The 14734-nt window shown below is 44.2% G+C and overlaps 1 protein-coding gene across 3 annotated transcripts in view; it reads left to right on the top strand.

Annotated features, from left to right (window-relative positions):
• Positions 1-14734, top strand: part of CTPS2 (CTP synthase 2) — a 164471-nt gene that overhangs the window by 87808 nt on the left and 61929 nt on the right. For all 3 annotated transcript variants that reach the window (XR_012881580.1, XM_075854407.1, XM_075854408.1), the window contains exon 15: positions 11676-11772. Coding sequence is in view for 2 of the 3 variants with exons in the window: in XM_075854407.1 (XP_075710522.1) it covers positions 11676-11772 (97 nt within the window). In the remaining variant the exon portion in view is untranslated. The remainder of the gene's footprint in view (positions 1-11675; positions 11773-14734) is intronic.

Consider the following 14734-nt stretch of genomic DNA (forward strand, 5'->3'; position numbering starts at 1 on the left):
CTGGCTTTCAGAATACGGCGATGCAAAATGTGCAGTGTCCAAAAGCGGCTAAGATCGGGCGCCATTTATCAGTGCAACACCGGGCACATATCTATGAATTATTATTTATTTACCCCATTATTATACCCTCTTATTATGCCCTGATGTACCCCGCACAGATTACACATACCCTGATGTACTCCGCACAGATTACATATGCCCCCCACATTATAAACTGAAATACCAGCGAAACCCAAAACAGAAAAGCTACCAAGCAAAATCTGCGCTCCAAAAGCAAAATGGCGTCCCTCCCTTCTGAGCCCTGCAGTGTGCCCAATCAACAATTTGCGCCCACACATACGGCGTCGCCATACCCGAGAGAACCCGCTTAACGTTTTATGAGGTATTTGTCTTCTGTGGCACAAACTGGGCACAACATATTATGCACTAAAATGGCATATCAGTGGAAAATTGCAATTTTCACTTTGAACCATCCGCTGTGCACTAACCCCTTTGCGCACTATGACTTAATTGCCCATCATGGTGCGGCGGTTGATGTATGGAGCCGGCTCACGTTCTGAGCCCGCTCCATACGCTGCGGGTGTCGGCTGTGTATTACAGCAGGTCCCCTCGGTACTAACGGACAGGTACAGCGATCCCTCTGTTACAGAAGCCTGTAAGAATAACAATATACTGCAATACATTAGTATTGCAGTGTATTGTACCAGCGATCCAATGATCGCTGGATCAAGTCCCCTAAGGGGATTGATTAATAAAATGTGTAGAAGAATTATAGTTATTAGTAGTGAGAATTATTTTTTTTAAAGTTAAAAAAACAAAACACCTGTAAAGGATCTGCCAGGCACTGCTGGGTTAACTCCCAGAACTAATCAGTCAGCACCTGAGAATACATCCCTGAGACTGACTCCTGCTTCCACCATTCAGGCTGGCAGGCTTAGGAGTGGGAGAGCCTATCGTAACCTGGCCAGACTCAGCTAGCTCCCGCCCTCGGTCTATTTAAGCCTGCACTTCCTGTCCCTCGGTGCTTGTTATTGCTTTGGTTTCCTTCCTTGTGGTTCCTGGCCCCGCTACAGCTCCTGCTATTTTTGATCCTGCTCCATACCGACCCTGGCTTACCGACTACTCTTCTGCTGTTCGTTTTGTACCTCGCACACTCCTGGCTTGACTCGGCTCGTTCACCACTCTGGTTGCTCACGGTGTTGCCGTGGGCAACGGCCCCTTTTCCTTGCTTGTGTTCCTTGTATGTTTGTCGTGTTTGTCGTGCACTTACTGAGCGCAGGGACCGCCGCCCAGTTGTACCCCGTCGCCTAGGGCGGGTCGTTGCAAGTAGGCAGGGACAGAGTGGCGGGTAGATTAGGGCTCACTTGTCCGTCTCCCTACCCCCTGCCGTTACATAATAACAAGCCCATACCTAGTCTACCCCTGGTCCCTGACACCACTATGGATCCCCGTGAGACCCTGGCTCAGCAAATGCAGGGTCTCTCCCTACAGGTCCAGGCCCTGGCTCAGAGGGTCAACCAGCCTGATGCTACCCTGGTAGTTCCCCGCACCGCACCTCTTGAACCCCACCTCAAGTTGCCCGACCGGTTCTCAGGGGACCGGAGGACTTTTCTCTCCTTTCGGGAGAGTTGTAGGCTTTACTTTCGTTTAAAGCCTCATTCCTCAGGTTCTGAGAGCCAGCGGGTGGGTATAATTATGTCCCGGCTCCAGGAAGGGCCCCAAGAGTGGGCCTTCTCCTTGGCTCCTGACGCCCCTGAACTTTCCTCCGTTGATTGTTTCTTTTCTGCTCTCGGACTTATTTATGACGAGACTGACAGGACTGCCTTTGCCGAGAGTCAGCTGGTGACCTTAAGTCAGGGTAAGAGACCTGTTGAGGAGTATTGCTCTGACTTTCGGAAGTGGTGCGTAGCTTCTCGGTGGAATGACCCTGCCTTAAGGTGCCAGTTTAGGTTGGGTCTGTCGAATGCCCTGAAAGACCTGCTAGTTAGCTATCCCTCTTGTGACTCCCTAGACCAGGTTATGGCTTTAGCGATACGACTTGACCGACGTCTCAGGGAACGACAACGTGAACGTTTATGTGTTTTCTCCTCCGACTCCCCCATGATGCCTCCCGAAGCTCCGTTGCTTCGTTCCTCCCCGAAAGATTCAGAGATACCTATGCAACTCGGGGCCTCCGTGTCCCCCCAACAACGTAGAGAATTCCGCAGGAAGAATGGTCTCTGCTTCTACTGTGGGGACGACAAGCATCAAGTGAACAACTGTCCTAAGCGTAAGGTTGCAGCCAGAGAACTTCCGCGTCTAAGTGATCATCGGGGAGGTCACTTGGGCGCACAGGTATTTCCCGTAAATATGAAACGTACTAAGATCTTGCTTCCCTTTCAGGTCTCTTTTGGTGGTAGGTCTGCTACCGGCAGTGCTTTCGTGGATTCAGGGTCCTCTACTAATATCATGTCTGTGGAATTTGCTATGTCCCTTGCTATGCCTCTTATTGATTTGCCTAAACCTGTCCCGGTAGTGGGTATCGACGCCACTCCTCTTGCTAATGGTTATTTTACACAGCATACCCCTGTTTTTGAACTCCTTGTTGGCTCCATGCATTTGGAGCAATGCTCTGTACTGTTGATGCAGGGATTATCGTACGATTTGGTGCTAGGTCTTCCCTGGTTGCAGTTGCATAATCCTACGTTTGACTGGAATACTGGGGAGCTAACCAAATGGGGTAATGAATGTTGTACGTCATGTTTTTCTGTTAATTCTATTTCTCCCCCTAAGGAGGCGAATACGCTACCCGAGTTTGTTCAGGACTTCGCTGATGTTTTCTCTAGGGAGGCCTCCGAAGTGTTACCTCCTCATAGAGAATACGATTGCGCTATCGAATTGGTACCAGGAGCTAAGCTTCCTAAGGGTAGGATATTTAATCTTTCTTGTCCCGAACGTGAAGCTATGAGAGTGTATATCCAGGAATCCCTGGCCAAGGGTTACATTCGTCCCTCTTCTTCTCCGGTAGGTGCTGGCTTCTTCTTCGTGGGGAAGAAGGATGGTGGTCTTAGGCCATGCATTGACTACCGTAGCCTGAATAAGGTCACGGTAAGGAACCAGTATCCCCTTCCTTTGATTCCTGATCTCTTTAATCAGGTTCAGGGGGCCCAATGGTTTTCTAAATTGGATCTACGGGGGGCGTATAACCTTATTCGCATCAAAGAGGGGGATGAGTGGAAGACTGCGTTTAACACGCCCGAAGGCCATTTCGAATACCTCGTCATGCCCTTTGGGTTGTGTAATGCCCCTGCGGTCTTCCAGAATTTCATAAATGAGATTTTGAGAAATTACCTGGGGATTTTTCTGGTAGTGTACCTTGATGACATACTGGTGTTTTCCAAGGACTGGTCCTCCCACGTGGAGCATGTCAGGAAGGTGCTCCAGGTCCTTCGGGAAAATAAACTGTTTGCCAAAACCGAAAAATGTGTGTTTGGGGTACAGGAGATTCCATTTTTGGGTCAAATCCTCACTCCTCATGAATTCCGCATGGACCCCGCCAAGGTTCAGGCTGTGGCGGAATGGGTCCAACCTGCCTCCCTGAAGGCGTTACAGTGTTTTTTGGGATTTGCTAATTATTACAGGAGATTTATTGCTAACTTCTCGGTCATCGCTAAGCCCCTTACGGACCTCACTCGCAAAGGTGCTGATCTCCTCCACTGGCCTCCTGAGGCTGTCCAGGCTTTTGAGGTCCTTAAGAAGTGCTTTGTCTCGGCCCCGGTGCTGGTTCAGCCCAACCAAATGGAGCCATTTATCGTGGAAGTTGACGCATCTGAGGTGGGAGTGGGGGCTGTCTTGTCCCAGGGTACCAGGTCCCTCACCCATCTCCGCCCCTGTGCCTACTTCTCCAGGAAGTTTTCGCCAACTGAAAGTAACTATGATATTGGCAACCGCGAACTCTTAGCCATTAAATGGGCATTTGAAGAGTGGCGCCACTTCCTGGAGGGGGCTAGGCACCAGGTAACGGTCCTTACCGACCACAAGAATCTGGTGTTCCTAGAATCTGCCCGGAGGCTAAACCCGAGACAAGCTCGATGGGCGTTATTTTTTACCAGATTCAATTTTTTGGTTACCTATAGGGCTGGGTCTAAAAATATTAAGGCTGATGCACTGTCGCGTAGCTTCATGGCCAGCCCTCCTTCGGAGGAAGATCCTGCTTGTATTTTGCCTCCAGGTATAATCATTTCCTCGATCGATTCTGATTTAGTTTCTGAAATTGCTGCTGATCAAGGTGCAGCTCCCGGGAACCTTCCTGAGAACAAGCTGTTTGTTCCCCTGCAATTCCGGCTAAGAGTACTTAGGGAAAATCATGACTCCGCACTATCTGGCCATCCAGGCATCCTGGGTACCAAACACCTCATTACCAGAAATTATTGGTGGCCTGGGTTGCCTAAAGACGTTAAGGCCTACGTCGCCGCTTGTGAGGTTTGTGCTAGGTCCAAGACTCCCAGGTCCCGACCAGCGGGCTTACTGCGTTCGTTGCCCATTCCCCAGAGACCTTGGACACATATCTCCATGGATTTTATCACCGATTTGCCTCCATCCCAAGGCAAGTCGGTGGTGTGGGTGGTGGTGGACCGCTTCAGTAAGATGTGCCACTTTGTGCCCCTCAAGAAACTACCCAACGCCAAAACGTTGGCTACCTTGTTTGTCAAACACATCCTGCGTCTCCATGGGGTCCCTGTCAATATTGTTTCGGACAGAGGGGTACAATTTGTTTCATTGTTTTGGAGAGCCTTCTGTATGAAGTTGGGGATTGATCTGTCCTTCTCCTCTGCCTTCCATCCTGAAACCAATGGCCAAACGGAGAGGACTAATCAGTCCCTAGAACAATACTTAAGGTGTTTTGTCTCTGACTGTCAATTTGATTGGGTCTCTTTCATTCCCCTCGCCGAATTTTCCCTTAATAACCGGGTCAGTAACTCGTCTGGGGTCTCTCCTTTTTTTTGTAATTTTGGGTTTAATCCACGGTTCTCCTCCGTTTCACCTGGTAGTTCCAACAATCCTGAGGTAGAGGTCGTTCATCGGGAACTGTGCACAGTCTGGGCCCAGGTTCAGAAAAACCTAGAGGTGTCCCAGAGCGTACAAAAAACTCAGGCTGATAAAAAACGTTCTGCTAACCCCCTGTTTATGGTCGGGGATCTGGTGTGGTTGTCGTCTAGGAACTTGCGTCTCAAGGTTCCGTCCAAGAAGTTTGCTCCCCGGTTTATTGGGCCGTATAAGGTCATTGAGGTCCTCAATCCTGTCTCCTTCCGGCTGGAGTTACCCCCGTCTTTTCGGATACACGACGTGTTTCATGCCTCCCTCCTCAAACGCTGCTCCCCGTCCTTGGCTCCCTCGAGGAGACCTCCTGTTCCCATCCTCACCCCTGAGGGGGTGGAATTCGAGGTGGCCAGGATTGTGGACAGCAAGATGGTCCAAGGCTCCCTCCAGTACCTGGTCCATTGGAGAGGATACGGGCCCGAGGAGAGGACTTGGGTACCCGCCCGGGATGTTCACGCTGGGGTATTGGTCAGGAGGTTCCACCTGCGTTTCCCCAGTAAGCCAGGTCCACTTAGAAAGGGTCCGGTGGCCCCTCATAAAAGGGGGGGTACTGTAAAGGATCTGCCAGGCACTGCTGGGTTAACTCCCAGAACTAATCAGTCAGCACCTGAGAATACATCCCTGAGACTGACTCCTGCTTCCACCATTCAGGCTGGCAGGCTTAGGAGTGGGAGAGCCTATCGTAACCTGGCCAGACTCAGCTAGCTCCCGCCCTCGGTCTATTTAAGCCTGCACTTCCTGTCCCTCGGTGCTTGTTATTGCTTTGGTTTCCTTCCTTGTGGTTCCTGGCCCCGCTACAGCTCCTGCTATTTTTGATCCTGCTCCATACCGACCCTGGCTTACCGACTACTCTTCTGCTGTTCGTTTTGTACCTCGCACACTCCTGGCTTGACTCGGCTCGTTCACCACTCTGGTTGCTCACGGTGTTGCCGTGGGCAACGGCCCCTTTTCCTTGCTTGTGTTCCTTGTATGTTTGTCGTGTTTGTCGTGCACTTACTGAGCGCAGGGACCGCCGCCCAGTTGTACCCCGTCGCCTAGGGCGGGTCGTTGCAAGTAGGCAGGGACAGAGTGGCGGGTAGATTAGGGCTCACTTGTCCGTCTCCCTACCCCCTGCCGTTACAACACCTTTTCGCATTTTTCTTCTAAAGTAATGTAAAAAAATGAACAAAATTGGTATCGCTACGTCCGTAAAAGTCCGAACTATTACAATATACCAATATTTAATTTGCACAGTGCAAACCTTTAAAAAATGTAATCATTTAAACCGCCAAAATCGCAGTTTTGTTTTTTTTGTCACCTTCGCTCTAAAAAAAAAATGTAATACAACTTTTGAATCACTTTTTATGTACCAAAAAATGGTACCAATAAAAACTGCAGCTCCTCCCGCAAGAAATAAGCCCTCACACCGCTCTATTGATGGAAAAATAAAAAAGTTATGGCTCTTGGAAAGCGGGGAGTGAAAATCTAAAATATGAAAGCAAAAAATGGATCAGTCCTGAAAGGGTTAATTCATTTCTAATGAAAAAACGTATGACCACATGTGCGGTATTTCCGTACTCGGGAGAAATTGCTTTATAAAAAATGGTTGTTTTTTTCCTCCTTTATCCCTTGTGAAAATGAGAAAATTCAACATTTTAGTGGAAAAAATTTTGATATTAATTTTCGCGCCCTAATTCTAATAAACTCTGCAAAAGACCCGTGGGGTGTAAATGCTCACTATACCCCTAGAAAAATTCCTTGAAGGTTTTTCCAAAATGGGGTCTCTTTTGGGGGAGTTTCCACTGTTTTGGTCCCTCCAGTGCATTGCAAATGCGACATGGCACCGAAAACCATTCCAGCAAAATCATAAATCCAAATGGCGCTCCTTCCCTTCTGAGCCCTGCTGTGGGTCCAAACAGCAGTTTATTACCACATATGGGGTATTGTCGTAATCGGGAGACATTGCTTTACAAATGTTGGGGTGCATTTTCTTCGTTATTCCTTGTAAATAATAAAAATGTCTATGTTGTTTCAGAAAAAAAGTACATTTTAATTTTTACAGACTAATTCCAATATATTTAGCGAAAAACCTGTGTGGTCAAAATGCTAACTATACCCCTAGATAAATACCTTAAGGGGTCTAGTTTTTGAAATGGGGTCGTTTATGGGCAGTTTCTATCGGTCTGGCAGCTCAAAGCTTCTCCAAATGTACAGTGGGGCCTAAAACATTTTCAAGCAAAATATGAGTCCTGAAAGCCTCCGGGTGTTCCCTTCCTTTGGGGCCCTGCCGTGTGTCCAAACAACGCATTAGGGCCACAATGTGGGTATTTTTGAAAACAGGAGAAAGAGGGTGATAGATTTTGGGGTGTGTTTCTTCATTTTCATGTTCGCTTTACAAAGAAATCGGTCTTCAAACAAATACTTTTATGAAAAAAGTGAAATTCTTTTTTTTTTCACCTGATATGCATTAAATTTAGCAAAGAACTGTGGGGTCAAAATAATTACTATATACCTAAATAATTACGTTATGGGGTCTAGTTTTCTAAATGGGGTCGTTTATGGGGAGTTTCTATCGTTCTGGCAGCTCAAAGCCTCTCCAAATGTACAGTGGGGCCTAAAACATTTTCAAGCAAAATATGAGTCCTGAAAGCCTCCGGGTGTTCCCTCCCTTTCGGGCCCTGTCGTGTGTCCAAGCAATGCATTAGGGTCACAATGGGGGCATTTTTGAAAACAGGAGAAACAGGGTGATATATTTTGGGGTGTGTTTCTTCATTCTCATGGTCGCTTTACACAGAAATCGGTCTTCAAAGTGATACTTTTATGAAAAAAGTGTTTTTTGTTTTTTTTTCACCTGCTATGCATTAAATTTAGCAAAAAACTGTGGGGTCAAAGTACGCACTACACCCCTAGATAAATACCTTAAAGGGTCTAGTTTTCTAAATGGGGTCGTTTATGGGGAGATTCTATCGCTCTGGTAGCTTAAAACCTCTCCAAATATACAGTAGGGCCTAAAACATTTTCAAGCAAAATATGAGTCCTGAAAGCCTCCGGGTGCTCCCTCCCTTTCGGGCCCTGTCGTGTGTCAAAGCAATGCATTAGGGTCACAATGGGGGCATTTTTGAAAACAGGAGAAACAGGGTGATATATTTTGGGGTGTGTTTCTTCATTCTCATGGTCACTTTACACAGAAATCGGTCTTCAAAGTGATACTTTTATGAAAAAAGTGAAATTATATTTTTTTACGCCTGCTTTGCATGAATTCTTACAAAAAAACTGTGGGGTCAAAATACTTACAACACCCCTTAATAAATACCTTAAGGGGTGTAGTTTTCAAAATGTGGTCACTTGTGGGGGTTTCCACCATTCTGACACCTATGAGCCTCTGAAAACCTGGCTTGGTGCAGGAAAACAAAATGTACTTCAAAATGTATAAAATGATTACTAAACTTGTAAGTCTTCCAAATTGCTGAAAAAAAATATTTTTTTTTCAAAAGTGCTGCCAAAATAGAGTAAAGAGATGGAAATATATATTTAATTAAAAAAATTGTGCAGTATGTATGTACATATGTGACATATTGCAGTTAAAAATAGGGAAAAATGATAATTTTTACAAAATTTCTTCAATTTCTCTATTTTTTTATTAATTTCCGCAAATCGTATCAGTCTACTTTTACCACTAAAATAAAGTACAACATGTGACGAAAAAACAATGTCAGAATTACTTGGATATTCAAAACTTTCACAGAGTTATTCTCTGATAAATTCAGACATACCAGATTTGACAAATCTGGCTTGGTCATTAAGGTACAAACATGCCCGGTCATTAAGGAGTTAAGCCCCATTCCCTTACTAAGTCCTTTCAGCCATTCACCAGTCAAAAAATGGAAAAGAGATCAGCAGGAAATTAACCCCTGTGTTCTCCTCAGGTTTACTACAAGACTTTTTGTATCTGGAACACTCAGAAGATCCTGCAGACTGACAATCAGTGTGGGAAGTTTATTTCCTGTTTACGTTTATCATTAATTTCTAGGTTTGGTTTTCCTTTAACTGGCAAGATATATAATGTGTTCATTAAGGACTGCCTTTTGGGGATATTTTTGCAAAAACCACAACAATTGTTTTCAAATATATATGAGGAACTCTGCTACTGATCATTTAAATCTAATCTGCTTATTTTTTTTAGATTGTTAAAAATACATTTTCTAAATAAACACAATATTCCCCAAAATGTTATTATAATGTGTGTTATTTAGACAACTGTAGTAGTGATGCCAGGTATTTAATAATTCCTATATATATTATTCCCTGGAATATGGTTACAGCTCCGAAAGGGATTGTCACCAAGAGTTCCCAGACTCCCAGAATCTGCACAGTTTTGGAGGAATTTGTGTATAGCTAATCAGATATGCCATTCAAGAGTCTGGCAAAGCTTGGTGACAACCTCCATGGGAACATACTTATGTACAGAAGATACATATACAGTTAGGTTCAGAATTATTTGGACAGTGACACAGTCTTCATGATTTGGGCTCTGCATGCCACCACATTGTATTTGAAATGAAACAACTGAGATGCAATTGAAGTGTAGACTTTCAGGTTTAATTCAAGGGGTTGAAGAAAAATATCCTGTCAAACATTTAGGAATTGCAACCATTTTTCTACACAGCCGCCTCATTTCAGGGGCTCAAAAGTAATTTGACAAATTAACATTGCCATAAATAAAATGTTTTTTTTTAAATACTTTGTAGAGAATCCTTTGCAGGCAATGACTGCCTGAAGTCTGGAACCCACGGACATCACCAAACCCTGGGTTTCCTCCTTTGTGCTGCTTTGCCAGGCCTTTACTGCAGCCGTCTTCAGTTTTTGTTTATTTGTGGGTCTTTCTGCCTTAAATTTTGTCTTAAACAAGTGAAATGCGTGCTCGATCGGGTTGACTTCTGGTGATTGACTTGGCCATTGCAGAATATTCCACTTCTTTGCCTTGAAAAACTCCTGGGTTGTTTCGCAGTATGTTTTGGGTCATTGTTCATCTGCCCTGTGAAGCGACGTCCAATCAACCTTGCTGAATTTGGTTGAATCTGAGCAGAAAGTAAATCCCTGAACACTTCAGAATTCATCCGGCTGCTTCCGTCTTCAGTCACATCATCAATAAACACTAGTGACCCCGTGCCTTTGGCAGCCATGCATGCCCATGCCATCACACTGCCTCCGCCATGTTTTACAGAGGATGTGGTGGCTTTGGATCATGAGCCGTTCCAAGCCTTCTCCATACTTTCTTCCTCCCATCATTCTGGTACAGGTTGATCTTAGTTTCATGCTGTTCCAGAACTGGGCTGTCTTCTTTAGATGGTGTTTGGCAAAGTCTAATCTGGTCTTTCTATTTTTGAGGCTGATTAATGGTTTGCACCTCCTGGTGAACCCTCTGTATTTGCTCTCATGAAGTCTTCTCTTTATGGTAGACTTAGATACTGATACACCTACTTCCAGGAGAGTGTTCTTCACTTGGGTAGATGTTGTGAAGGGGTTTTTCTTCACCATGGAAAGGATTCTGTGATCATCCACCACTGTTGTCCTCCGTGGGCGTCCAGGCCTTTTGGAGATCACCAATGCGCTTTTTTTTTTTTTTTTTTTTCAAGTATGTACAAAATTGTTGATTTGGCCACTCCTAACATTTGTGCTATCTCTCTGATGGATTTCTTAATTTTTTTCAGCCTAACGATGGTCTGTTTCACTTGCATTGAGAGCTCCTTTGACCTCATGTTGTGGGTTCACAGCAACAGCTTCCAAATGCAAATGCCACACCTGGAATCAACTCCTGACCTTTTACCTGCTTAATTGATGATGAATTAGGGTATGTTCACATGACAGCGTCCGTAACGACTGAAATTACGGGGATGTTTTCAGGAGGAAACATCCCCGTAATTTCAGCCGTAACGGCATGTGCAGGCGCTTGAACGCCGCATCAGTTATGGACGTAATTGGCGCTGCTATTCATTGGAGTCAATGAATAACGGCTCCAATTACGCCCCAAGAAGTGACAGGTCACTTCTTTGACACGGGCGTCTATTTGCGCTCCGTGATTTGACAGCGGCGTGTAAATATACGCCTCGTGTGAACAGACAAACGTCAGCCCATTGCTTTCAATGGGCAGATGTTTGTCAGCGCTATCGAGGCGCTTTTTTCGGACGTAATTCGGGGCAAAAACGCCCGAATTACGTCCGTAATTAGTGTGTGTGCACATATCCTTAACGAGGGAATAGCCCACGCAGCCCATTAAATAGCTTTTGAGATACTTGTTCAATTACCTTTTGGTCCCTTGAGAAAGAGGCAGCTACATATTAAAGAGCTGTAATTCCTGAACCCCTCTTCAAATTAGGATGTGAATACCCTGAAATTAAAGCTAAGAGTCTGCTCTTTAAGCCCATATTGATTATATAACTGCATATTCAATATGTGTTGGTAAACAGCTAAAATGCCAAAAGTTGTGTCACTGTCCAAATTATTCTGGACCTAACTTTATAGCTAAGAATGCACTTTATAGAATTTTATTTATTTTACCCTAATATTCTTGGTTTTGTTACATCATATTTTATATAAAAGTAACTTTTTTCTTGCAGGTAATTGATATGCCTGAACACAACCCAGGAAACATGGGGGGAACAATGCGACTGGGGAAAAGGAAGACCGTATTTACAACAAATGGCTCCACCCTTCGTATGTATACACATTAGACTTGCTTGACATAACTGCATCAGTCTATCTACTATTTGGGTCAGTCCTATCAAGTTAGGTTGGAATTAAAGGCTATGTACACCCTTGAAATAGTTTTTTTTGTTTTTCTTTTAATTAAAAATGTCTATCAGTGTTTGTTGCAACTTTCTAAATACTTTTTATTAAAAACATTTTTTACTTTTTGAGATACAGCTGCTTTGTATCCTGTATAAAGAGCAGCAGTATCTTATGCTTAGACCTGAATCCGTCATGTCTACGGCACTGACGGGTTCAATGGCAGCAGGATCCACCTGTTATCGATCACAGCTAAGTTATGAACTTGGTTGTGATTGATAACAGCTCGATCCCACTGTCACTGAACCCATTAGTGCTACTGACCTGACGGATACAGGTTTCAGTGCTAGATACAGCTGCTCTGTATACAGGATACAAAGCAGCTGCATCTCAAAAAGTAAAAATTATTTTTTATAAAAAGTATTTAGAAAGTTGCACTAAACACACTGATAGACGTTTATTATGGCTGAACGAAAAATGACAATATATTTGCATGTAGAATAAACACAATTCTTAAACCGTGGCGGCTGATCTAACTTATAATTTACTAATATATCACCCATTATACTCTTTATATTTAATAAATGGCAGCAAATCTCAGTTTTACAACAGGAGTGAGAGAATCAATCCTCAAACGTATGCATATTATATATCAGGTATTACCGTAAAAATTTGTACAGGATTCCACGATGCTATAAGATTTAAAGGGGACAAAACACATTCTTTTCATATGTCTCATTAGGGCATATTGAAGTCATAGAAGGGATCCACCACTGGAAATCCCCTTTTCTCAGCCAAAATGGAGAGATGATCTATGAGAGCGGTTGTCGTTCTGATGGATCCCCCCTGCATTACATAGTTGGCCATTCTGCTGTATTTCCCCTACAGCGCAGAGCAGCTGCTTCCATGATCATGTAAAGAATTTAGAAAGAAAGTTTCCCTTTCAGGGGGCTTCTCTGCAGATTTAACATTCATGGTATAAGACTTAACAGGACAGAGCAGGGAAACGCCATGGTTATGGCACAATACTGTATCCTGATCACCTTTTTTTTTTTGTGGGTTTCAATAACTACAGGTTTTTTATTATACAGAAATAAGTTATGTCCCCGCCATGATCAGCAATGTATGTGATGTTACAAAATGAATCTTGTGATTTCCTTATTATTCTACTAACGTATATACCAGGCGAGAGGGGGGATTTGCATAAGGACTGTTTGATATCATATTTTGCTCGGCCACCTTTCTTTATAGGATTGTTTTGATCCTTTTAAGCTATTTAGTGACAATCCTCTGTACTGCAGCTGTATAAGAGGACAATGAATCTTCAGAGTGTATTTCAATTAAACTAAAAATAGTTTTATCTTCCTTTTCAACGCACTTAAAGCTTTAATTGCTTGAAGAAACTGATTGAATTAATAAATACATCTGGACGTTTATAGCAGACAGTTTTATTGTAACGCTATGTCCCTGCCACTTGAAATCTTAGTATGATTAATTACATTTTCTGTCTTGAGTGGTGCAGTCAAGTAATGTGACATCACACTGAACGTCACAATGTCTGCTGTTTTTTTATTTTTAGAGCTACTTTTGCAGTAATGACAGGAAGTGCAGTAATATCGGTTTTCACTTTTGTGACAACCAATATGGATGCACTTTTTGTTGTCATTTTGGAAAACTGGTCAATACAACTGAATAAAAAACTTCCAATATCTCTGTAGGTAAAAAATAAAATAAAAATACATGGCTATAGATCTAACTTATGTATCAATAAATTGCTTAATTATTTTGCTTTGGGTGAAAATCTTCATTATGAGAAATGCTTAAGAGCTGTAAATGGGACAATATGATTCTTTGCATCCAATAGCAAACACTCTCTATTTTGAGTGGATACGCTGACTGCTGTCACTGGGCTTCTAGTTGGACATTGCTGGTGAATCATTATAAAAATATGGGATGAATGGTCTGGCACATGGGAGAGCTGGGAAGGAGTTTTCTGGCACATAGGAGGAATGGTCTGGCACAAAGGAAGGCTGGAATGGAAGTGGTCTACCACATAGGAGAGCTGGAAAAGAGTGGTCTGCCATATAGGAGAGCTGGGAATAAGTTGTCGGGACATAGGAGAGCTGGGGAGGAGTGATCTGGCAAATAGGAGAGCTGAAATGGGAGTGGTCTAGCACATAGACTTGGGGAGGAGTTGTCTGACTGATGGGAGAGCTGGGGAGGAATGGTCTGACACATGGGAGAGCTGGGTAGGAGTGGTCTGTCACAAAGGAGAGCTGTAATGGGAGTGGTCTTGCACATTGGAGAGCTGGAATGGGAGTGGTCCTGCACATAGGAGAGCTGGAATGGGCGTAGTCTAGCACATAGAGTTGGGAAGGAGTGGTCTGCCACATAGGAGAGCTGGGAAGAAGTTGTCGGCACATAGGAGAGCTGGAGAGGAGTGGTCTGGCACATGGGAGAGCTGGGGAGGAGTGGTCTGGCACATATGAGAGCTGGAATGGGAGTGGTCTAGCACATAGGAGAGTTGGGAAAGAGTGGTCTGCCACATAGGAGAGCTGGAGAGGAGTTGTCTGCCACATAGGAGAGCTGTAGAGGAGTGATCTGGCACATAGGAGAGCTGTAGAGGAGTGATCTGGCTCATAGGATAGCTGGAGAGGAGTTGTCTGCCACATAGGAGAGCTGGGAAGGAGTTGTCTAGCAAATAGGAGAGCTGTGGAGAATATAGTCTCACATATTATAGACATGTCAGAAGATAGTACCAATGAATTGTCCGCATGCTGAGTTCACTACTGATCAAGTGTCATGTCTCTTTGTCTCCCATCAGCTTCCCTTAGCTTCTTCATTATAGTGATTGGAGGGGTCTCATCAGTGGACCGCTCTGATACTATCC

This window comes from Rhinoderma darwinii, chromosome 2 (genome assembly GCF_050947455.1).
Source record: "Rhinoderma darwinii isolate aRhiDar2 chromosome 2, aRhiDar2.hap1, whole genome shotgun sequence".
NCBI classification, from domain to species: Eukaryota; Metazoa; Chordata; class Amphibia; order Anura; family Rhinodermatidae; genus Rhinoderma; species Rhinoderma darwinii.